At 45.6% G+C, this 25,187-nt stretch overlaps 2 protein-coding genes across 3 annotated transcripts; one reads left to right on the top strand and one right to left on the bottom strand.

Annotated features, from left to right (window-relative positions):
* The first annotated feature begins 1,722 nt into the window (after positions 1-1,722).
* Positions 1,723-7,553, top strand: ddx56 (DEAD (Asp-Glu-Ala-Asp) box helicase 56). 2 transcript variants are annotated; one of them, XM_070988924.1, is made up of 14 exons: positions 1,723-1,814; positions 2,704-2,865; positions 3,137-3,291; positions 3,470-3,640; positions 4,002-4,092; positions 4,186-4,427; positions 4,866-5,006; positions 5,506-5,619; positions 5,762-5,856; positions 6,036-6,109; positions 6,243-6,332; positions 6,416-6,521; positions 6,606-6,709; positions 7,141-7,553. In XM_070988924.1, exons 1-14 carry the CDS (start codon positions 1,758-1,760, stop codon positions 7,222-7,224), a joined length of 1,686 nt encoding a protein of 561 aa, XP_070845025.1. In that variant the 5' UTR covers positions 1,723-1,757; the 3' UTR covers positions 7,225-7,553. The 2 variants fall into 2 exon arrangements, with proteins under 2 accessions (XP_070845025.1, XP_070845027.1); XM_070988926.1 differs by having other exon boundaries at positions 7,144-7,549.
* aebp1a (AE binding protein 1a) lies at positions 7,505-23,802 on the bottom strand. The gene is made up of 21 exons (XM_070988923.1): positions 23,234-23,802; positions 19,497-19,742; positions 19,185-19,244; positions 18,423-18,497; positions 18,083-18,151; positions 17,632-17,691; positions 17,470-17,529; positions 16,488-16,565; positions 15,386-15,495; positions 15,162-15,301; positions 14,364-14,448; positions 14,120-14,264; positions 13,448-13,527; positions 13,223-13,346; positions 12,227-12,423; positions 11,237-11,410; positions 11,015-11,140; positions 10,669-10,915; positions 10,344-10,483; positions 9,243-9,342; positions 7,505-9,110 (listed from the first exon to the last, which is right to left on the bottom strand). The coding sequence occupies exons 1-21, from the start codon at positions 23,481-23,483 to the stop codon at positions 8,542-8,544; spliced, it is 3,135 nt and encodes a 1,044-aa protein (XP_070845024.1). The 5' UTR covers positions 23,484-23,802; the 3' UTR covers positions 7,505-8,541.
* Between the last annotated feature and the right edge of the window lie 1,385 nt (positions 23,803-25,187).

Raw genomic sequence — 25,187 nt, 5'->3', positions numbered from 1 at the left:
GCCAGGTAAGACTCACGCAAAAAGTACACATTTAAATAACATGCCTTATGATCTATTTGTAAAATCTACGGAGAAATATAACTGTTTTTGACAGTGTGGCACTCGCTTTCGTCCCGAAGTGAGGACTCTGACGGGACGCTGCGGGGCTCGCCGAACCGCAGTCAAAAATCCACAAATTTAAAGTTATCCCGCTTTTCTCCAAAATCTGCGTCGGTCCGCGTGTTTTCGATCTGGGATTGTAATCAGTATGCTCTGCTGAGTAATTCGGCTTAAAAAATTGACCATGAAAAGGTTTTTAAGGTGTTTTTTCAGTGCTTCATCAATTGCTTATTCGATCAGGCGAATCGAACTCCGTTCGTCTATGGCTCATCGAAGCTATGGCTTGTTGGGTGCTTCCTGACATTAACGGATCATTAATGTCGCGTCTTAGCTGACATATTTCTGTTCTATATTTGTTTTATTTTGTATGGGGCGGCAATCTCTCCACATAATTGGCTGTTCAAGGTCAATTATAGGTGGGGTTGCCACCCGTCCTGTAAAATACGGAATCGTCCTTTAATTGACAATTAAATGTTGCATCCCGTATTGAACTAATACGGGACGCGATTTGTTCCGTATTTTCACAAATGTCCAATACACATGTTTGTCACACACACATCAACACTAAATCTAACAATAATAAACAAACTAAAACACAGGAAATACTAAGGCCAGCAAAATTGTCGTGTGGGGATCCACGCAGGACCCCGGTCGTGCGTCTGTGGCTGTGTCCCAATTCAGGGGCTGCATCCTTCGGACGACCCTTCCTACGCGGCCCACGGAGGACGCGGAGGCTCCTCCGTCGGCCGCATCAACCATCAGTAAATGGGACCATACGTAGACGCCTGATAGTGTCCACCACACAATATATACATTACAATATATACAAACACCAGTGTATATACAAATATACAATATATACAAATGTACATATATACATAAATATTTAGGGTACCTGCAAAATTAATTAAACATGTTGAAGGATTCGCAAATATCCAGAGTCTTCATTGCTCTTTTGTCTTTTACACTGTGTAAGGAGGTCATATAAAACTGTACTTCCTTTATAAACTGCTGTATTGTTGGAGCTTTTTGACTCCACTTGCACTTGTGAATATAATACTTGCCATACAATATAAGTAAATTCAAGATGTAACTCTTTCGATGTTCGCTACAACTATTTTCATAAAAAAACTCTCAGCCGAATATTGGAACCAGTCTGTACATTGTAGAACTGCTCTACTTTTGACCAAAATATTTGACAACAAACACATTCAAAAAATGCACACAGCACAGGAAGGAGAAGCGTTTGCTGACAAGAGGAAATTTAATAACTTTAGGATTAATTGTAAAATATTTTAAATCGAGAGTAGAGACCTGATTCACAGCCTCAGAGAGACTAAATTAAACTTTGATTGACGTAATATTTTGTATTGAATCAGTATTTCAGGATATTAATGTCTTCTATTTCGCTCCGACGGAGAGGATACAAAAGTGTTTTCTTTTTGTTCGATTTTTTTTAATCATCATAGCGAGTCGCATTAATTTAGAGTCCCCCCCCCCCCCCCCCAAAAAAAAAAAAAAATCAAGAAGAACAAGAACAAGAACAAGAACAAGAAGACGAGCAGAGATGTTGAGACACGGAGCTTTAGTGGAGGGACTTGAAGGCAACATGACGTAAAACTCGTGCGACGCACGTGTGAGCGCTGTGAGGCGGAGAGATGGCTGCTGAGAGGCTACAGTTTCATGAAATGGGCTTAGACGACCGTCTTTTAAAGGTAACAGGCCGTTTGAGACGTCGGTAAATCTTCGATAAACTGTTGGTGAACCGTTGAAGGAGCAGCTGAAGAGTTAAAACCGCAGAAAAGTGAAGGAAAGTGGACAGAAGTAGAGGTGGAGCCCTCACGGCTGCGCTAGCTGCTCGCGCACTGTTAGCTACAGATGTAATGTGAGGAGACTTTGCTCTTCGTATCCGTTGAATAACGTCAGTTTACCTCCTTTGCTTTGTGTTGAAACATTCCCACAGAAACCAGTTTCGTTTAATGGACTAAATCTAACTTTAACTTTAGCAAACGATGCAGAAAACTTCCCCGTGTTATGTTTAGATCAGTCTCTCTGTTACTGAAAATGATCCTCTGTGGTCTTCAGCCGACGTCCTGATAACTGAAGGTGAAAAGTGGCTTCAGAGGGACTCTGGGCTGTCCCACAAGGTGTCTTTCTTCCATTTAACCAAATGTAAAACATTCAGATGTTCTGTTTTCTGTCATATCAAAGCTGACAAATGAGCCATGGATAGTGGAAAAGCAGAGTAATGTATGTATGATTAGCCGCCACAATGAGTTAACCTGTTTTCCGAATGTTATTGGGGCTGTTTTTGGTAACAACAATCAAAAGACAACACATGATAAGGTGTAATTAGGAACAATTTACCAAATTTATTTCCTTTGACATTTGTCTGATGACGTCAAACCAGCTGATTGCTTCTAATGCACCTCGATGCGCGTGTGTTTGTGTCCTACTCTTAAAAACTGCACTGGGGGTTTTCCTTGTGTACAAGTGGTTTAACAGTATAAGCACAACAAACCCAGCTCGATTCCAGCTGAGGACCTTCGCTGCACGTCCTCCTGCCCGTGTCTGCTGTTAACTTTCCGCTGAATCACCGTTTAGGCGGTCGCAGACCTGGGTTGGTCCCAGCCCACTCTGATCCAGGAGAAGGCCGTCCCTCTGGCTCTGGAGGGGAAAGACCTTCTGGCTCGAGCTCGGACCGGATCCGGAAAGACCGCTGCTTATGCCATACCTGTCATACAGCGCATCCTGGCCTCCAAACAGGTGAGGAAAAGAGGAGAAATTACACTGAGGAAAGTGAATTTAATCTGTGAGTTTACTCCACCAAACCGTCTCGTGTGATTAATACCTGCAGATGGTCGTTTTTTTTCGCATGTTTCGTTTGTTCGCTTTACTTCTTTGAGCGTGGGGGGGCTGCAGTGGATGCACCCGGTGGGAGAGCAGCCGCCCATAATGGATGAAGTAAAGTGAGCGTAACTGCAGCTTCGTCCTTTTCGCCCTCCTGACCGCCTCCTTTGTGTTTGCTGATCTTCAGAGTGTTCGTGAGCAGGATGTGAGAGCTCTGATCCTGGTTCCGACCAAAGAGCTGGGTCACCAGGTCCAGACCATGATCAGACAGTTGACGGCGTTCTGCTCGAGGGACGTGCGAGTGGCCGACATCTCCAGAAAAGCTGACCTATCAGCGCAGAGGTCTGTTCAGACACGTTTCCCTCACTGAGGACGTATTTTGTTGAGTGACATTAATGATGTTTGTACAAACACAACGTATTTACGTCTCCAGAGGATAATTCAGTCAGAATTTACTCTCCTGCATCAAGTGTAACCAGATTTATCGATGAAGTGTGCGCTTGGTGTTGTGCTTGAACAGGCCGATCTTAATGGAGAAGCCCGACGTGGTCGTGGGGACGCCGTCCCGTGTGCTCGCCCACCTCAACGCCCAGAACCTGGTCCTGCATTCATCCCTCGAGATGCTGGTCGTAGATGAGGCCGACCTGCTCTTCTCCTTCGGCTTTGAGGCTGACCTGAAGAACTTGTTGTGGTGAGAACACACGCAGAAAGATTTTGACTTTCCTCAGGCGGCTGCACACGCTGAGTTATTCTGACTGTTCAGCAGAAAGATCTTTGTCCCATTCAGTGAAGAGTATTCACATATATGTATATAAGCCCGCTGATGATGATGCTGATTTTACCTTTAAAGTTGTAGTTGTATCTTTTGGCCACCAGGGGGCAGCGTAACGCAAACAAATTCTCAGCTAACTTGAAATCAGGTCGTATTGCTGATATGGCTAACGTGCCTATTTACCCATCCGACAGCCACAGAGCAGCATCATCCAATCGGGGTCGTGTCTCTTAATATTTACCTTCTTACCTTCTAAAATTTTTAATTTTTTTTTTAACAGCCATTTGCCGAAGATCTACCAGTCCTTTCTGATGTCGGCGACTCTCACTGAGGACGTTCAGGCCTTGAAGGAGCTGCTGCTGCACAACCCTGTAATGTCCTCTTCGCAGTCGTAGTCTGAGAGAAGTCGCCTTTGTGTCACTGGGTGTGGTTTAGTCCTCTTACCTGGATCTTTGTCCTCTCAGGTGATCCTGAAGCTTCAAGGCTCTCAGCTCCCAGACAGCAACCAGCTGCAGCAGTACAGCATCAAGTGTGAGGAGGAGGACAAGTTCCTGCTCATCTACACGCTGCTGAGGCTGCAGCTGGTTCAGGGCAAGACGCTGCTGTTTGTGGGCGCCGTGGACAGATGCTACAGACTCAAACTGTTTCTGGAACAGTTTGGGATTCCTGCCTGTGTGCTGAACTCTGAGCTGCCCGTCCATTCCAGGTGAGAGAGGACGCAGACCAATCTCAGCCCTTCTGTTTTTATGTTGTGATTTTCCTTCCAGTAGTTTGTCTGGAAGCTGATTCTCTTCTACTTTTTACATTTTCAAATGCAAAGAAACGGACACGCGAGTAATAACAAGACTCTCGTGTGTGTTTAGTTGTTTCTGTGGTGAATTATTGACGGCAGAAATGACCCTTTCCAGCTAATATTTAAAGTTCATCTCCTGGCACCTCACCTCTGTCTCCACCCTCCACTGCTCACCTGCAGCTGCGTGCTACACAATGGCAGGTGGTAATAATGGAACAATTCAGCCGTTCACGTTCGAACCAGAAGCCAAACCTGAAGAAAAGTGCATTGCTCTGTGTGTTAGAAACCCGCCCAGCGTGTGAAATCCCTCCTCTTCTGCACGTGTTGACGTTTCTTGCCGCTCTGCTGCAGGTGTCACATCATCAGCCAGTTTAACCGGGGGCTTTACGACTACATCATCGCCACAGATGAGCAGAGTTTGGCTGACCCCGGTGCAGCTGCACAGACGCCTGCAGGCAAAGGGAAGAAGAAGAGCGCAGAGAAGCAAGGAAAGTGAGTGGGACGAGATTTTGGAAGAAACGCTGGCTCTGCCTTAATGCTTGGTGTCATTTTCCTGCAGTTTACAAGCACATCGTTCGGCTCTTTCAGGGTTTGAGACACCTGAGAAGTTCCGTAATCGGGCACGAATGTACCAGAAAAAATGCATGCACCAGGATCCTTAAAGAACTACACTGAGGAGCAGTTTAATAAGAGCTCAGAGTCATTTGAGTGAGTGTTTGAAAGGTGCCCTCCTCCTCCTGCTTGCATGTACGTTGATGGGAGGATCCTTCAAACTGCAGAGGTTGATCGTCTGATAAATGGCTGCATGTTGTGGGGAAAATAAAGAGGACTCTACCTTTTTATTCTCAAACAGAAAACAAACAGGAGGCTGGTTGTTGTGTCCGTGCGACCTGCATTTCTCTTAGTAACAGGAGGCCTGAGGCTTTGGATCATCAGACACTGGTTTCCCCTGGTTTCACACTGACGCTCCTTCTAAATGATGTTTTTAAAGGACCAAGGACAAAGAATACGGCGTCTCCAGAGGTGTCGACTTCCAAAACGTTGCCAATGTCATCAACTTTGATTTCCCCCCAACCGTAGAATCGTACATTCACCGAGTCGGAAGGTAAGAAGGTTTTGATTGAGCCGCTTTTCGTCAGCATCACTCTCGTCGTGTGTCTTGTGTTTGTTTACTCTGGAGCTCAATAAGAGGCAGTTTACCTCTGATGACACTCAGACCCTGATGTGGTCTCTTTGTTATCTCGTAGGACGGCGAGAGCAGACAACCCGGGCACGGCTCTGTCCTTCATCTCTCACACTGAGCTCGGCTTGCTGTCAGAGGTGGAGGAAGCCCTCACTGGAGGTAACCACGACTTCTTTTCATGGAGTCTGAGGTCATGTGACTAAAATCACCTCCAGGCACATTTTAGCCACTTAATTAGGTTTTTGTTAACAGGAGGATGTCGTTGTTTTATGTTAGACAGTGCAGATAGTTGTTACTGGGCTAATAGTGACATTAGCATGTTTGTTGTTTGTTTGTAGATCACGGCGACTCTGTTCTGAAACCATACAAGTTCAAGATGGACGAGATAGAGGGCTTCAGGTACAGGTGCAGGGTGAGTGTCCTCATCGTACCTGAAGAGTCAAAGCAGGACGAACTCTCTGTCTAGTGCTAGGACGTACTGAAGCGGCCATCATGCTAATGCTGTGATAGTCTGGATGTTGAATGTGTGTTGTGTTGGCGTGCAGGACGCCATGCGCTCAGTGACAAAGCAGGCAGTGAAGGAGGCCAGACTGAAGGAGATCAAGCAGGAGCTGCTCAATTCCGAGAAACTGAAGGTGAGTGACCTCGCAGAGACCATGGAGGGGGTGGAAGTGTGTGTGTGGACGCGCTCTGATTGGATGTTTGTGCTGTCACTCAGACATATTTTGAGGATAACCCCAGAGATCTGCAGCTGCTCAGACATGACAAAGAACTCCATCCTGCTGTGGTCAAACCCCACCTGAAGAACGTCCCCGAGTACCTCGGTAAGACGCACGCACGCACGCACGCACGCACACAGCATGCTTACAGGGACCTCCATCACTGCTAACTCATCATTTTCACTGCAGTTCCAGAGACGCTGAGGAGCGTGGTGAGCCTGTCAGGGAGGAGGAAGAGGAAGAGGATGAGGGAAAAGTCAAAACCAGAAGGAGTAGTCAAGACCAGTTTCAAGGTGAGACTCAGTGAACGCACGTTAGAGCCCCCTGATGGCCAGCGTGGGTACTGCAGTACTAGAGTGACAATCTTAGCAACCTGAAATATGTTTTTCTACACTTTTAGATATCGCAGATATATTTTATTATTTTTGCGTCAGTTAAACTGACTACGCTGAGATTCTCTGGTTTCTCCTTCTAAAAAGGAAATATTTTCTATTTCTTTTAGTTCAAAACCCACAGATATTCAGTTTATTGTCAAATGAGACAAAATCAGACAACATGGGCTCAAGGAGCTGTTCTCTAACCTCTTAGAGACCAAATTATTCAAACAGTTGAGATTTCAATAATTGAAAGTGGAAATAATCCTAAATTTCTGCCTGCGTTTTACACAGAATAAAAACTCTATATTAAAATAGAAAGAGCCCTGGAAATGTATTTTATTTCACAGAAGAACATCAGGGGGACGAACCCACTGAAGAGTTTCCGATACACCGGAGGGAAGAGCAGAAAAGGCAAAGCAGGTCAGTCATAGCTGCAGTACACGTGTCAGTCCTGGATGTTGGACTGCAGATGGACGGTTTGGTCTCCAGTGTCGGCCCAGACAAGACAAATATAAACTGTATGGACTCTGGATTTAATGGGCTCTTGAAGCTGTACAGACCACAGACGCAACGGACCGCGACTGCAACACAGGAACCAGACCAAAATCTCAACAGCATCAGTTTGAATTTGGTTTTAGTGGAATCCAAACGTAAACTGAGATTATAAGAAGAGCGCAGCGTCCATGTAATCTCATTTCTAATGCGTCTGTTCTGGAAACAATGAAAATGTTTATTAAAATAAAGTAATTTCTTCTCAAACATTGAGTATTTGTGTTGTTCTAATGGCATGTATTTACGATGCTGAGGTGTACTAAGCAGGCGTAGCAGCAGGTACCCACAGACGTGAGTTAGCATGCTAGCATTTGCTAATTAGCAGCAAACAGAAAGTTAGTTCAGCTGTTTGGACAAATTAAAACTGTGAGCTGATGAAACTCATGAGGATTCATCGTTTGGGGACCACCAATGTCTGGATCAAATTTAAAGGCAATGCATCTCATAACTGTTGAACTGTCTGTATACTCTGTGGAAACTGGAAGCACGGCAGGTTACTAGGACGTTTGTAGATTTGCCCTCAATGGTTCAAATTAGAAGTTTTCAAGTCAGTGTTTGTGTAGTGATCAAAATGCTTCAGGCAGCTTGAGTTTGGCTGTTGAACCAACTCATGCTTCATTTAAATCAACATCTGTACGGTTTTCTTCTAATCCTGCTTATTATTTATGGTTTGTTTTCAATTTCCACCAATAATTAGACGTTTTAAGCGATGCTACAGAGCTAATTCGAACCACAAAATAATACACAGACAAGGCTCATTAGAAAATAATCAAATGCATTCAGCAGTAGTTTATCTGAGGCCTGCAATCACACTGTAAGGCCATTAAAGAAAAATAAGGTATACACACAGTACATTTCTAATGGAGAAGTAATCATATCCTTGTATTGTGACATCCTGTGCACTGTTTTACTGAACACAGTCAGTTAAACTTGTGCTGTGTGGTCTCTGCTCAGCAGAAGCTTTCTGTTCCAGATCAATCCTCTGTGAAGAATTTCCCAAAAAACATTTATCGTATGGAACTTCCTTTAAAATCAGCTTTGTCTCAAAATGTTTACCCAGCAAGAGAAGACCTCGTGAGAACTACATCATTAACAACCTAAGTACTGTGTGTTTTTAAAGTTGTGGTGTTGCAGCGAACTGAAGTGGTTAGTAAGGTCTTTGTGTAACATAGATGTGGGGCCACTGAAAGTACTAATCAATCAATAGTGTATTCAAACGGATAGTCCTGTGTGGGTACCGAGTCAAAGATGACGCTATCAAACGGGTTCTCGGTGGACCAGCTGTCCACAGGAAACCAGGAGTCGTACCAGGAGGTGGTACTCTCTGTCTCAGGTGTTGTCGTGGTGGCTCTTGTCGTTGTCGTTGTGGTGGTTGTGGTTGTTGTCGTGGTAGAAGTGGTGCCAAGACCGCCTCGTAATCTCTGCAGCCGCAACCTGCGCAAACGCATGATCCGGAGCCGCCTGAGTCGCTCTGCCCTCTGAGCGCTGGCGTGGCTTTCTGTGGTGCTGATGAACCCTGCTGTGCTGGCTGGCGTCGTTTTCACCACGCTCGGTCTGGTGACAAGTCGAATGGGCCTCTTGCCGTTCAGCGCCATGATTTGTCTGATGCGGTCCCAGTTGGATTTGGCTAAGGTGAAGCTGCATGGAGTGGCTCCAGAGTCATAGCCCACCATGCATAGTCTGGTCTGAGGGGTGTAGCCATCAGCTTTGGCAGTCACCCTGTACTCTCCAGGATTCAACAGCCGCCAGTAATCGCCACCTGCAGCTAAAATGAGAGAACATTTTGGGGGAACATTTTTGGGGAACTGATCGCTGGTCAGGAAATGAAATTCTTTAAAAATACAAAAACTGTAAATTTCCATCATGCCAAGTATCTTTTCTCTTGTACCCAACATACCAGTTTTGACATCGTGCCGTATACCCTCCACAGATATGGTGGCATTAGACACAGGATTTCCCTCCACATCTTTCACTACACCCTTTATCCCTCGATTTACCTGCACAGGAAACAGCATGTTATGCCTGAAATCCCACCTGAACATCCAACCAGACTTCAGACTACATCAGTTTCAATGGGAGACAATGGCGAAGGACAAGACTTTAAAGACACTATGAGTAGAATTTTATGAGATTGTCACATCATTCAAATCAAATCTGATGGTCTTAGTTGTTTGTTGAAGAATTCAATTCAGTATTCCTTCATTAGTCCTGCAAGGAGAAATTACAGAAAGGATGAGGTCCCACCGAGATATGAACTCAAAGACCAGAGTGCTAACCATTACATAAGGTCTCCCTGGTGACAGCATTTTAGCCAGGTAGATCAGATCTATCTATGGGGAGGCAGCGCTTCGCTCTGCTCCTGAAGACACATAAATGTTCAAAATCTGCACATGGTGAATTTCAGTGATGCTCCCCCAAATGCTATCTTTAACAGGCCTCCAGACTGGTTGGCTTTGGTTTGGGAAGGTTTAAGTTTCAGTGAAGCATCGAAATAACATCCAGGAAAGCCAGTTTGAGTAATGCCGGGGTCGGATTAGATGAGTATAGAGTCATAAATTCTTGCCGTGACTCGGCCAAGAAACATGACAGACTATAGGTTGGTCCTCGACCAATGACCACTTCATTCACTTCCATCTTTCACGACCTGTCATCACGAAGAAGGTTCTAGGTACTGACTTCCTGGAGCAAGAAGTAAACAAACATGGCGTCAGAAGCGGTTTGTGATACTGACTGTCTCGTGCTGAAAAGCCTTAAAATACACTCCTTCTGTGTCATGCGGTCCTGATGGCTGGACAACCAAACAGGAAAGTGGCCAACTGTCCTGCTGCACCAGTCCCTCACAACTGGGCAAATACCTTCAAGGTGTCAATGGAGGCTGCCACCACTGGAATCCACTGCAACCAACACTATTCTAGCAAACCTTCTAGGACCACCTCTCGAGTCTGCAGGCAGGTGAGCTGAGCTGATTTCTACCTGTAATTGTCAGTCCCATTCTTACTTGTTCAATGAAGGACAACAGAGCCTCGCGATTGTTTTCCCACTCGAGAGGCAATTCACTTTCATGGGGAAACTTGTCACAGCCCAAGAAGATGGACAGCTCAAAGCAGTTGGTGTGCAGGTAGCTGAAGTCATTCATACCTGTGGGAGAGATGACAAAAGCTTCAGAAGAATGAAGGATTAGTTCACACCTCCAATTACACCAAGTAGTGTCAGGTGCTCAGTAACAAGTTCTTGCGTTGGAGGAAGTCATTTTGTTGTCTTCCTCTAATCCTGCCTCCAAACTTCTGCCCCTCTTTTTTGCTGACCACAGTGTCAACACTTACTGCCCACAACTGGCTTCCAGATGGCTCTGTTGGTGATGCCCTGTCCCGCAGTGATGTCGTCACCATGACAGGAGCCTCGGTACGTCTCCGTCATGGTCAGATGACTGTGCGCGTATGACATCGCCAACCATCGAAACATGGCGTCGTCGGGCGTCTCCCTCAGGGCTCCCTCATTCTGTCGCTGAATGCGAGCCCACGTCTCCTCGTTCATTTCGGCATTATTTCTCCAACGCCGGCTGTCGGTCAACTGTAGCGACATGTAGGGATGATAGGATTATTGAATCGGTGTATAACTGCTGAAGTAATCCATAGGTTGATATGGTTCGTCTTTGTAAAATTGCCTTACAGAAATGGGTGGACGCTGCATGTCAAAAGGGTACGCGACCAGTTTTTCTCCCCCTTGCAGATTAGCTCCCAGCACAAATGGATTGCGCTCCATCCAGGAAATTATGGCTTTTGTCTCAGTGGCGAGCTGTAAGAGCAAGGAAGCAGAGAAACGTTTGAATGCCAAATTACTGTGAAGGATTAAAGTGGTGAATGATCTCATGGTGGCATCAAACAAACTCACGGAGCCATTGAGGGAGTTTTCTGGGAGGGGGATGTGATGATTGGGGACTATCCGAGGGACCCAGCCTCTGTCCTCGGCTCCCCACAAGATGCTGTTGAGGTCTGGGAAATTCTGGAAGATGTCATAACCTTCTTCAGTCCAGTGGCCCAGCGCCCAGTTCCCCATCTCTGAACCCTGGACAACAAGAAGAGGACCATGCTAAGTCTCCAAAAAGGCAAGCCAGCCATTCAACTGAGTATTGTGTGAAATCTGCTGTGAAGATGTGAAGAGAGGTCATTCATTTTGCAAGCACGAAGAATTATGGAAAACCTCCATTAAAGGAGTACTGCAGCGGTTTAGTGTGAGGGACAACCTCCAAAAACATTTGATCTACTGCACTTCCCGTAATACAACTAATGTCATATTCATGACATCATCAGGGTAGCTTTCTCAGATTTGGCAAATCTCCAACGAAGCCAAAGACGACATTATGCAACAGGTTTCACAAGCTGAGTAGCAAACCATCCATCCATCCATCCATCCATCCATCCATCCATCCATCCATTTTCTCCCGGGGGGGGGCGCTCCCTTAGAGATAGGGTGAGGAGCTCTGTCACCCGGGAGGAGCTCAGAGTAGAGTTGCTGCTTCTCCACATCGAGAGGAATCAGCTGAGGTGGCTCGGGCATCTTTATCGGATGTCCCACCGGGAGGAGACCCCGGGGAAGACCCAGGACACGCTGGGGTGACTATGTCACTTGGCTGGCCTGGGAACACCTCGGGATCCCCCCAGAAGAGCTGGGGGAAGTGTCTGGGGAGAGGGAAGTCTGGGCGTCCCTGCTCAGACTGCTCCCCCCGCGACCCAGCCCCCGGGTAGCAAACCAGTGCTCCTTTAACCACAACCCTACACCGAGGGTCATTTCTTCAGGGCGTGTAGTCGCACCAACGCTTTGTTAATTTAAGAATACTCAGGTTAGAAATGCTTTAGAGGAGTAATTTATGCTTCATCCTACCATCTCATACGCCAGCTCGTAAGCGTCAGGGTTGAGCGAAGGCACCAGGTGTATTCTCACTCCGTCCACCAGGCGGCGCACTCTGGGGTTTTCATCGTTGTACTCCTTGCACAGAAACTGCATCAGCAGGAGAAGAAGCTCTCGGCCCAGCGCCTCGTTACCATGGAGACCAGCTGTGTACCGAAATTCAGGTTCACCTGGTGAGCGCCAAGCAAAAGGAACAGCACGTGGGTTTATTAGTGCCAAGATGATGGGAAGATTCAGACCTGTGCATGAACGCATTTCTTCAGTATAACGAACAGCTCAGCAGGACGCGCTCAGAAATCTGTTGATTCGCAGCCAGAATTCCTGCTGATGCATGAAAGCAGATGCTCAACACCCACGTTTGTCAATCTTGCTACAATATAAAACAAAATGTATAGAAAATCTGCAAGAAATGTCAGCGTTGTTCCACTAAGTGACAAATAGTTCATATCAGGTGTTTCTGGCTGTGCAGACTCTGGTCCCAGGATTTGTACTTTGGCTGGAATCCGTTTCAGACTGTATGTTAGCATTTGGGCTTCCTGGTTGCAGTGTGGATACACTCAACTAAAGACAAGCCACATCAATTTTACCTCAAATTACAATCTATTAGTTGGCCTCAAAGGTTTTTGACCCTTGATTCAGTGTGTGTTTTCTCTGAGGATAAATTAACGCTCCCTCGTCCACCACAACAGAACCTTGTGGTTCAGGATGCCACTGATGCTGTTTGTCTTTTTTTTCCTTACATTTTTAAGACAAATTTGCTTTAAATAGTAGGCAGTATAGAGAGCTGCAGGGCGACATCCAACTGTGGCCCCTGGGGGCTTTATTTGAACAGGAAGTGACAACATTTGGCGCCAGTTTTCGGACGTTTCCCACATGTTCCTGCTGCAGACTGCAGAGTCTGTTCTTTTAACGGGATGAAACTCTCAGTGTTCTCACATGAACTCAGTGGGTTCTGTCCGTCTCTCGTACCTGTCTCATGTTCTCCAGGGTTGTCAGAGATTTCCATGGCGTACATCTTCAGGCCCTGAGAGCTTTTACCGATGTTGTAGATCCTGGTGATGTTGGGACACTCCTCGTTTATCACCTTCATCATCTGGAGGAGAGAGGCAAGAGGAAACGCCTTTGTGAGATCGTTCTTTGTAGAACTATCGGCTGTTCGACTCTTTGTTTCATTTATCGGACTTAAAAACAGACCTGTCTCATCTCCTTGTAGTTGTGGTGTCTGAAGTCCAGGTCGTCTGACGGGTCGACTTCATTCTCACCGTGGTAGCTGCCTGGAAGAAGCAGCACGCTGATGATAGCAGGAAGTGGAAATGGCGGAAACACTTTGCAGTCATCAGAACTGGTTATTTGTAGGTTGTTTTTCACGCATGAGGAATTTGTTTTGGTGCTTAACAACATAGAACGTATAAAGAAAGAAGTACTGCAAGTCAAGAAGACAGTAAAATCTGAAAGAAAAATCAGTAAAACAGTGAAGAGCAAAAGTTCACAGTTTGAAATGTGCAAGTTAATCCAAAAAAAACAAACAAAAAAAAGATGTGCGTAAGTGTGAAGTACTGAGGTCAGAGCTTCCAGTGCAGTTGTGTAATCCACTCTGTAAAACTGAGGTTATGAAGTTTGTGTTGTGAAACAGACTCTTGTGCATCACCACTGCTGGATGAAACCGTTCTGACTTCAAGTCTGGCAAAGGTTTGTGTTTTCTCTCTGGGTGGACGGTGACGTATTCCTCAGAGAGACGCTCTGAGACTCACGAGGTCACGAAACCACTGAGAGCTGCTTTAAAACAAGGCTCCCTGCTTGCTGTAAAGTTTACATGTTGCAGATGTGACGTTTAGACATGGGCAGGGGTGCTGTGAGGTTACTGACTGGGAAGTTGACAGGCCAGGATCTCTGCTCGAAGACACAAGCTGCCGTTCCAGCTCTGAGGCAGGATGCGGATGTAGCGCGCCACCACGGGCGTAGCGAACTGATTCATCACCGGCGTGTCCTTATCCACATTCCCATAGAACAACTGCACAGAGGCGGTCACACACAGTAGAAGAGATGTAATCCTTTAGTGTCTTTCTGTGTAAACACTGGCCATTTTGTGTATTTTTTAATTTCCACTCACCCATTCAGCGTAGCCGTCGTGCAGCGTTGTCCAATCACGACTGTCGTTACTGAAGGCCACGAAGTAAGAGGACATGAAATCCTCACTGGGAATAAAGTGAGATTAATCAGACCATAATTGTTCTTATATGGAAGATCATTGCTGCCAAATTATGAGATACTAAATCAAAATTATGACTTTTTAAAAATGCACTCAAACACTGATCAGATGTGTGATGTGAAACGTGTCGCTAGAATTTATTCCAAAGAGAATCATCAGCTGACCCTGCAGTCCCTTTCAGCGTTGTAGTGTCTTTCAGCTCATTGTTTTTGGTTCACTCGCACCGCTCTGATCAACCATGTTTCAGCTGATTCCAGTGAAAAATCTGATGCTAAATCCAGCGAACAGCTGACAGACACAGTTAGCGTCCAGCTAAAGAGGAGCTGGACGAGCCCATGAACAGAGCTGACAGGGTTGGACACAAACATGACTCCAGAGGAATGAATGTTTCTGCTGGACGTGTAAATATGCCGCTGTTTGGCGACATGTTAGCAGTGTTTTAAAATGTTTGAATGTTTGTCAGTGTCAGCTCGCTCTGCTGCCCCCAAGTGGCCAAAAATCTGAAATTTACTGACTCAAAAGTATGAATCTAGTATCTCATAATGTTGATTTACCCTTTTTAAGTTAGTCCCATTTACTGTCTTTCGTTTCCTGACAGGAATGGGCTTCAGTATCATCAATGTGACATGTAGATGGTTTAAAAGCAGCAAATCACAGCAGCGTCAGCGTGTGCACCGAGCTCGTTTCAGCAGGACTCACTGCTTCTCTGAGTTTCTTCCCTGAGTGATGATCCCAGTGAACTCCACCTCTCGGCGGGCATCGACCTCAAACCAGTGGTTACTCTCCTCTGGCTCGGCGCACCATCCACCGCCGTACAGATCGTCGTCGTTATCAGAGCCCTGCAGGTGACCACGGCTTTACTTCACAGCCAAACTTTTAAATTCCACATGTTCCCGGCGGGCTGAGGCGAGCTGTACGTCTACCTGCATGTTGAGTCGTCCCCTCACAGCCACGAAGCCGTGGTGAGACTGAGAGGAAGCCAGCAGCTGGTCGTCTTCCACCCGGTGAGACTCCAAGCCCAGAGGAGGACACTCTGAGAGGAAACGCAAACATACAGGCTCACACAAACAGGATCTGCCTGACGAACGATCCGGAAATTCAAAGCACTCATCGGCCTCGTTCGTGGGAGCAGCAGCGCAGCCGTTAACGAGTCTGTCAAAAGCATTGAAACGTGTCCTCAAAGACGGTTTCCACTGTGGTGCTTGACAAAGACTCAGCGCTTAACCAGTGAACAGCGGCAGAAGTATTCACAACCTTCACTCACAAGTCAAGTTACAGATCAGCAGAATGTACTTAAAGTACTCAAAGTAAAAGTACTTGTGTTTCTCTCTGCTGTCTGTGGATTCATGTGCCTGTTCATTCATGTGTTCATTCATGTTCCTGCTGCATTCATGTGTTCATTCATGCTCCTGCTGCATTCATGTGTTCATTCATGTGTTCATTCATGTTCCTGCTGTAGATGTTTCAGCTCATTGAACTCCTTTATCTCCTGTTGCTGCTTTAATCTTCATCAATGCTTCAGATTCTAGAAGATCATCACATGTTTGCAGCGGCGTCCTGTGAGAACCACGTATCTCCAAACAGTGTGAGCAGCTCATAAAAACAGGCTGTTTTCAGCTTTGTGACGATGCTTTTTCAGCTGATCCAAGAGGCTTTTAAAGAGTTTATTGAGCTGAAGACATGAAGGAACTCTTCATCCTTCTGTTCAGCACATCAGCATCAACACATCTGGAGATACGAGCTCTTCACTGGACAGGGAGGTAATGGAAAACTAATCTGAAAGGTAACTAAAGCGGCCAGATAAATGTAGTGGAGTAAAATGTACAATATTTACCTCTGAGATGTAGTAGAAATATTAAATTACATAAAACGGAAATACTCAAAGTACAAGCACTGTGTACTGGTATTTAAATGCAGTAATTGAGTAAATGTACTCAGTTACAATCCACCACATCAAATCAAAATCAGTCAGTCGACTCTCCGTCTTTAATGTCGTAATTTAAAGGAGAAAAGTCATTTTCTTACTTTTGGGTTCAGTGGGCACCGACATCTGCCTGAGTCGCTCCTCTTCCTCTTCCTCCCACTGCTTCCTCAGCCGCTCAGCTTCACGGCGTAATGAGAAAACATTATGTGTGACAACATGCTCTCACATGGACCTCGCTCTGCAGCCACCACGCAAAGCGTTTCCACATGTGCTCGTACAGTGCACCATGCTTTCCCCTCACTCCTTCCACCTCTGCTTCCCATCCCAGATATGGGTCAGTTTGGTGTATTCGAGGTCAGACATTCAAGGCTGGATTTCAGAGTCGGCTTTCACAACTTTTCATTTGACTTCACTGGATTTGAAGAGTTATCAAACTCATGATTTCGGACACCTCCCTTCCTGATGTCACCAGAACATCAGCCAGCTGCTCTCTGAGCTTCACAAAACCGTCCGCAACAACAGGGCAGCTGTTGGAAGTCAAATCGTCCTGAACAAACATCACAAACCTACGTTTTGCACTGCATTTGCTAATATCCATCACATCTTGTGCAATATTGCAAATCTTTTTTGCTGTGTTTCCCAAAAACACTGTGTTTTATCATCCATATCTTACTCATTCAAACTTTTCCATCAACAAATTGAGCCGTCCTTCTCAAGGCTTTATCTTATCTTAAACCTCTGAAGAATTAAGGATAAAGGAGAAGTCTGGAGCTTTTATATTTTTCTTATTGTCAACAAATCCCACGAAAGGACCAAACTAACAACATGTTAGCCTGACGTCTCTCATCTGTCAGCTCCACGCTCATTGGTTCCTCTTGGAGGAAGTAGTGCGTTTGTTGGGGACTATTTTCAGCGGCGGATTAATCCACATTTGGTGCTTCAGAGAGTGTGTTTGTATGGCAGCTCCTGCTCGTGGGGGGATTGTTGGGTCTCTGTATGGAAAATGTCCTGAAACAGCTTCTGCTGTGGTTTAACGTTCTATAAATAAAACTGAGCTGAATTCCAGAAAAGTAGAATAAAGACCTTTTTCTGCCTTTTCTTTTCGCGCTTGCTCCTCCTCTTCTTCTTGTTTCTTGGCAGCCACTGTGAAGAGACAGAAAGCGGCTCATCTCATGGTCACAATGACGAAGTGCAGCCCATGATGAAGCTCGTTATGTTATTGGTTAGTTATTTTTGGGGACGTACGGTCGGCGTAGTCGTATTCTTCATACCAGGGGCCGACATACGGGACTGTGGTGGTCTCCTCTGAAACACATAGATGACTACAGCTTAGACTTTCCTTCCAAAACAAACAAAAAGAAGCTGAAATGCAGTGAACAGTTGGTGACCTTTCAACTTTAGCATTTAGCTCATTTAGTTGTTCCTCCCGTCAAGACAAACTAATACACAAAGATACGCATCACTTTGACCTCCCGTCAAACATGAAGTTTAAAGTTTTCGTTTCATTTAGATGAATTCTGCACATGGCTGAGAAAGAAAAGGTCATTTTCAAGACAAAATCAGTCTTAAACAGTTATTATGAACTCTAATATCCATGACTCTTTAAAGCATTTCTAACTTTAATCCCTCAGTTCGCTGTACATTACAGATGTAAGCCCTTCTTACAAGCATGACCTTATGCTGGGGGGGGGGGTACCTGGAATATACATGATGACCTCAGTAGTTGTGACTTCTTTGTTGTCAGGGAGTCCACCAGGCAGGTCATCTGTGAGAAACACAACACATTCTCCACTTTCATCCGAATTTAGGCCAAAATCTCTGCCATCAAACAGGAAAAGGAACTCAGCCTGCAATAATGCAATAAAGAAATGTGAAACAATATTCCTCTGATGGCAACGTTCAGACAGTGGATGTGTCTCATGCAGTGCAGCAGTGTCCTGGCTGTGATCGCGCCTCCTCGTAACCCGCTGGAGCTTCGTCATCAAAGGCTTCATCAAACTTCTGGCTCTGAATGAATAGATGTTGGTGAAACCTACGTCTGGCATCCCAGTAGTCGGCGTCGAGCTCGCTGCGAGTTTTTGGTGGAGATGTCGGCTTCTTGGAAACGTCGACTGCATGAGAGAAGCGAGGAGGAAGCTTTGGGTTTATCGCTATCGTGACAACATGATGCTCACATCAACACTTCAGTGATTCAAACTGACTCTTTTACAGTTTAGAATTCATGAAAGAAGTATTCAGATTTTTTACTTAAGTAAAAATACCAATATCATAGTATAGAAATACTCCATTACAAGTAAAACTTCAAAAGTATTAGCATCAAAATGCTTAAAGTACCAAAATTAAAACTACTCATGCTGCAGAATGACCCATTTGATTCATCAATGTATTATAATTAGCAATACATTCATGTGTTGATCACTTTAATGTTGCAGCTGGAGCTCATTTAAATGACTTTATATCCCGCTGGAGCGTGATCAGTAAACTTTCATACATTACTTGTTGATTGTATTTTATAGAATTAATCAGAAGCTGAAAAGTAAGCAGTACTTTTATGTAGTGGAGTAAAAAAGTTCCATATTTCCCTCTGAAATGTGGTGGAGTAGAAGTATGAAATACCAAAGTAAGGCACCTCAAAATCCTGCTTAAGTACACTACTTGAGTACATGTACTTTCCATCACTGCATTTTAGCCGACAGTATCGCTGCAGTGAATCAGGAATATTAGCATTTAACGTGATGAGTCTCTGCTCTTCATTTAACGAGCCCTGGAAGCAGCACAGCGAGCGGCGAAAGTCTCACCCAGGTCCGGCTCGACGGGCTCCTCGGCTCCAGGCCCCTGTGGGGTCACAGGTCGAAACACTGCGAAGGTGGAGTGAAAGAGTTAGGAGGAATCCCATCAGACCAAATGTGGACTCAGAACATTCAGATTCAAGAAGATGAGATCAGTTTAAAGCTCATATTTATTCCACTAGAGGACGTTAAAGTCAGATTTGCAACCATCCGTCTCTTAAAAGCATCAAGTGGAATATACGTTCATTTTCAGATCATGTAAGATCTGCAGGTACCCTGAAAAATCATCAATATCCTGATCAATAGAGTGTGTGAACGTACGCGTGTCCCAGCCCAGCTCAATCAGCAGTTTCTCCTCTTCCTCCTCCAGAGAAGGTCGCCTGCTGTCTGGCTGCACTGTGGTCATCGCCTTCGGTTTCTTGGTGGCTTTGGGGGCCTTCGGCTTCTTCGTGGGTTTTGGTGCTTTGGGTTTTTTGGTGGGCTTCGGGGCTTTTGGCTTTTTGGTGGGTTTGGGGGCTTTCTGCTTCTTCGCTTTGGCTTCCTTCTCTGCTGCCTTCTTTGCCCTGGCTTCACACAGATGGGTTTAAGAGAGGAAAACATTCAGTTCAACCAGTCAACAGTGTGTGTGTGTGTGTGTGTGTGTGTGTGTGTGTGTGTGTGTGTGTGTGTGTGTGTGTGTGTGTGTGTGTGTGTGTGTGTGTGTGTGTATGTATGAAAGACAGTATGGCACATGAAGCAGCTGTGTAGCTTCTTTAAGCATTTTATTGTCTGACTATATGAACTTTTATTGCCAAATGTTTCTCTTCAGTCTTTCTTTACAGGCTGTCTTTTTAGCACACATGTATTTACAGCAAACGTCATTACGTTCCTATAAAACAAGTCCGACTGAGTCTCAGACAGACAGACGGTGACATAAACCCAGCAGGACCTGGTTCTGCAGCAGAACTCAGCAGTTCATTGGTTTGTTTTGGTCTGGGACCAAAAAAGAAAGCACTCAGAGAGGAGACCTTTGCCAAAGACTAATCATCTCCCCAGAAAGCTGCTCCTTTGACACCCGGTGCTCAACAGTCTGCGTGACGGAAGAGTTACATAAGAGGAAACAAAGTTTGGTCTGATGGTCGAGTGAGACGAGAGGCGACATCAGCACGTTGTTTTCCTCCAGAGGAAATGGCTAAAATCACACCAGCTTTATTACATCAACTCGTTTCCTCAACGTTTGTTTGATTTCTTTCTGAGAATAAGAGAAGAAGAATGAGGTCGATCTCACGTCTGTGCCTGAAGTATGAAGCTGGAGTGAGAACGTAGTTAGCCTAGCTTAGCACAAAGACTGGAAACAGTGGGAAACAGCTAGCCTGGCTCTGTCTTGCTTGTTTGATTGGTGCATGAAAATGACAGACTTGTGGTTTTGTGTCAGGAAGCTGCACACAAAACCAAATGTTTTTTAATGTATGCAGAGTTTAAAATGCAGCCTTTTCCCAAGCTATTAGGAGGTTAACAAGCGGATGGACGGGGGCGACCTCAGAACCTCCAAACTTAAATGTTTTGGCCTTCAGTCAGCTCAGCGTCGCTTTACACCCCCTCCAGTGTGTGATGAGAAACTGCTCAAAGACCTGAAAGAATAAATAGGTGGTTTCATGGAGAATTACACAGAACATTACAGAGAGGAGATCTTCAAAGGTCTTCAGGTTCAGTGTTTTTAATCCACCGTCGTTATGCAATCATCGTTCAGACTCCAGCACAGACTCAGAGGGCGGCTTGTTTTCCTCCGTTTCCTGATGTTCCACTGGTCCTTAAACACAACAGTCCCTCGCAGCCAATCCATGACTCACCCTCGGTGTGCCGGGGAGCCACTTTTCATTACTGTCAGTCACCTTTTCTGTGACTGTGCACAGAAATAACATTAAACAACCTGAGACTGAGGCTTGTGAATTCTCTGCACGCATCAGCTCCAGCCTTAGCAGCAGACCACAAAGCTATTCCTGTTTTGTCTTCTCATACACGGTGGTTTTATGGCACATGGTTTCTTTGCCAAACGGCATGTGATGGTAACACACGACCACAGGCCCCAAAGGTCTCGGGTTCACTGCAGGTCCAATGGTTCATAGTAATTTACTGTAAATAATTGCTCATTTGTCAGGAAACGGCCCTGTCTTGTAGTTGACCCTGTGATAAAAATTTCTCTAATTTAAGACCATTATTCAGTTTATATTGTGGTGCATATTCCAGATTCAAAGGTTTTATTTGTTTTGTTCTCTTGAGGCTATGCCAAACAGGCTGGTGTCCAACAAAAACAGGAATTAGCCAAAGAAATTTAAAGGATAACGAGATTTTACAGCCAAGCTAGCTGCTCTGTGGCTATGCTTTGAGCTAAATGCTAATGCCAGTATGCTAACATTGATGCTAGGCAGGTATAACGTTTAACATGGTCACCATTTTAGATGTGTTGACCTGTTGACATGTTTTGACCTGCTGATGGCGCTCATCCTGGGGGGAACATGAGTGTGTGAAGCACAATTCATCACAATCCATCCAGCAGTTGTCGAGATATTTCAGTCTGGACCAAAGAGGTGGAGCGACTGACCGACAAGTCGTTTTTTTATGCGCTGTGTGGGCTGTGCAATTTTCCCAGTGCATAAAAATGTGAAATTCAAATTCCTACATCAGTCTGTGTTTGGTCAAATCGTCGTGTGACTCACAGGAAGTAGACTGTTGGTGGGAGCCGGCCATTGGCTTTCAGCTTGCATTCTTCACCCCCGCTCTCTGTGTGTTACTGGTTAGTTTAGCCATTTTGGTTCCAGGGCTCACCTCTCCATGTGCACAAGGTTCAAAACAAGATCCCTGCTGACACTATTTTGCAAGAGCATCATCGCTGCATCCTGGACTTTGCATCGCTGAAGATGGTTGTGATTGTTTCTGGGCATGTGGTCTGCAGTGTGCGCTCTGCTTGATGACAACTTTACACTTAGATTTGGGAAGTAGGAGCCCAACAACACATCCTCTGGCTGTGCACACAGTGAAGATAACAGCATGGACAGGCTGCAAGAATCTGTGCAGAAAAAGCAGCAAGTCAAAGCAAAGCATGACGTCAAACAGGGCTGATAGAGATGCTGCATGCTCAGCAAAGCCTTCCCTGGATAAACAGAGCTTGAAAGTAATGAAAAATTGTTTGGGGGCTCAGGTTTTGTTAATTATGGCCTTTTATGTAACCTAAATCAGTCACACATGAAAAGCTCTGGCTGTAAGGCTTGTGGTTTTGCTTCATGCAGTGGAAAGTTAACATTCAGAAGATCAGCACCGTTGAATCAGTGCTACTGAAAGTGGGTCGTCTCGTAAATCCTGTCCGCTCTCTTATGGAAAATCGTAGTGGAAATATTTCTGCTGTTGCTCAGACTTGTTTTTTTCACGGATGTGTCTGTCTTGTAGACATAATTGAGGCACAGACGCCACTCTCATGGTAAAGCTCATTTTCTGACCTTTGTGCTTTGACAAAACTTGCGACTGAAAACGTTGTCGCGTGTCCAACCTGTATTCCTGGCAGAGAGAGTAAGTCATGTACTGTAAGCAGCGGTGCAGTCAGGCTGCCAAGAAAATGTCAGACCACCAACTGAATGTGTGCGAGTTTCTGCGCTGTCATCTCTGAATCACTGCGATATTTTCATCAAAGCAAAATCCCCAAATCCCTCTGCTGTGCTGCCTTTGAAATGCAATTCATCTGGTAAACACACAAACTTTAGCAAAGGTTTCTGTGAGTTTATGGAGGGAAGCAAATGTCTGGACGAGTTCGGAGAGAAAGCTGGAGACGGAGAGTTAGATAACAGAGTTCAAACCAAATGCTTTCCTGCCTCTGAGATTGATTGCAGCCTTTCCTGTCTGTGTATCCTCAGTGTCTTGGCTGCAAACTGTGACTGGAAGCTTGGAGCGGTGAGGAGGCCAGGAAAGTCCAGAAAAATCTTAACCTGACTTTAACATTTGTGCCAAACGAGGTTTAAATTCAATCCCAGATGAACATCATCTGAGCAGTAGACAAACCATCCCGTGTTTGTAGAAGCTCCTCTTACCTGCCTCAATTTCCTCAGGTGATTTCTTCTTCTTTGGTTTGGACTTCTCCTCTTCCACCGCTTCAGCAGGCTCATCTGACATTTCGACATCCACCTCCTCCCCCCGCCTCCTGTGCTCGGCCAGTCCTCGGGCTTCTCTCGCCTGAATCCGGCCTCTGGAGACCTTGTCCTCCTTCACATCCTCTCGAGCGCAGACCAGAGCGCAGCCCAGGGTCAAACCCACCCAGACGAGCAGCACCTCGGCCCTCATGTCTCCAGTGGAAGCACGACACTGACGAGGATGAGGCAGACGTCCTCTGGGAAAAGTCCTGAATCTCAAACTAGTAAAAATATCTAGGAACCAACATCTGACCCGCAGATGTACAGATTCAGCTGTCTCAGTCTCTGAGCTCCTTAAGAAGTCTCAGAGGACATGAAAGGGATGTTCTGTGGAGAGAACAAAGGGATGAGCTTGTGGAGGTCTAGAGAGCTTCCTCCTCTCTGATGGCGAGTCAGCATGCAGAGAGGAAGAAAATGTTGTGGGCTGAAGCTTTTACAGCAGCCTCCTGGTCGTCCTGGAGCGTCTGTCTGGAGTGGAGCAGCAGCAGCAGCACACCTCCCTGCCTCCTCCTCCTCCTCCTCCTCCTCTTCCTCTCCCACATATTGCTCAGTCACATCTCTCCCTCATGGCCCTTCACCCCCTTTTCCCCTCACCCATCTCTGAGCAGAGGGGAGGAGCGTCTGCCACATGTGACATTCCAATGAGGGAGGAAAGAAAGAAAGAAAGAAAGACAGAGCATTGAAGAAAGACATTTTAATGTGCTTTGAGGTTGTCCATACAACGACGAGAAGAGAGTGACTTAACCACAGTGACGATGATTAGAGTGAGGAAATTAAACAATAGAAAACATGACTGGAAAGACATTTGAACAAGCCGAGTCTCCACATTTCCCCTGAACAGAAATACATACAACTGCTCGCCTCCTACTAGAGTCTCCGGAGATATGAACAGCGTGGGCACAAGACGGCTGCATGTGATGTTTCCAAGTGTTTGCTTTTTTAAAGCAACTTCTGAAAGATGGAGTAGCTCTCTTCTTCTTCATGAAAATGAAAAGTTGAATTCACAAATGATTTCTCAGTGCAGCCTCACACATCTGCTCATGATGGCTGAAGTTTGTTAAAGCTGCATTGGTGAGCAACACTTCGATGAAGTTATCCAACGATCACCCTCTTTCAGCTCTGTTTTTGGTCTCCACCAGCTCCCGGTTGAAATATCAGGCTCTTTAGCTGCTAAATGCTCCGCTGTGTCCAACATGTCAGGTCATTGTGACGGCGCCGTCTGGTCTGATGTTTGTTCTGGAGACAGAAGATCTAAATCCTGAGTCCCTCTGCAAGACAACATGTCCTGACTGTCGGTGTTGAGCCGCCTTAGCAGAGCAGACTCTCTGGACTCGGCCTGTAAAACATGCAGGAAAAGTCTGAATGACCTGATGTTAGAAAGATGTAGATTTGATTGTCTTGACTAATATTACAAAGTCGTTTCTTGATGCAGGAATGGTTTGCAGAACACTTTGTCGATCGTGGTCTCGGTCACTGATGGGTCACGCAGCATTACCTCAGTCAGAAAAACTGTTACCAGATGTGAGGATTGAAGTGTTTAAGCTGAGTCATGTTATAAAGTCAGCAGAGGGACATTCTGTTCTGCTTGGTCATCTCGCCTTCGACAGACATTAATTAGACAAGAAGACAGTCAAAGATATTTGAAGTGCTGGTACTATGCACGCAAAACAGCCTACAACAGGAGGTCTATGTGATGAACATGGAGTGTATTAAACATGAACGCGGTCTCCGTGACCCCGCCCTCAGGTTTCTGAAGAGCCGCTGTGAAGCCAAACTTCCGGCTAATACAAAAATGGGAAAAGAGGTGGGGTGTGGGTGGAGCTGAGGCGGCCAAATGGAGCTTTGCTCGATGAAA

This window comes from Chaetodon trifascialis, chromosome 20, assembly GCF_039877785.1.
Source record: "Chaetodon trifascialis isolate fChaTrf1 chromosome 20, fChaTrf1.hap1, whole genome shotgun sequence".
Lineage (NCBI taxonomy): Eukaryota > Metazoa > Chordata > Actinopteri > Chaetodontiformes > Chaetodontidae > Chaetodon > Chaetodon trifascialis.
Note: the sequence above shows the minus strand (reverse complement) of the source record. Positions and strands in the feature narration are given on the sequence as shown.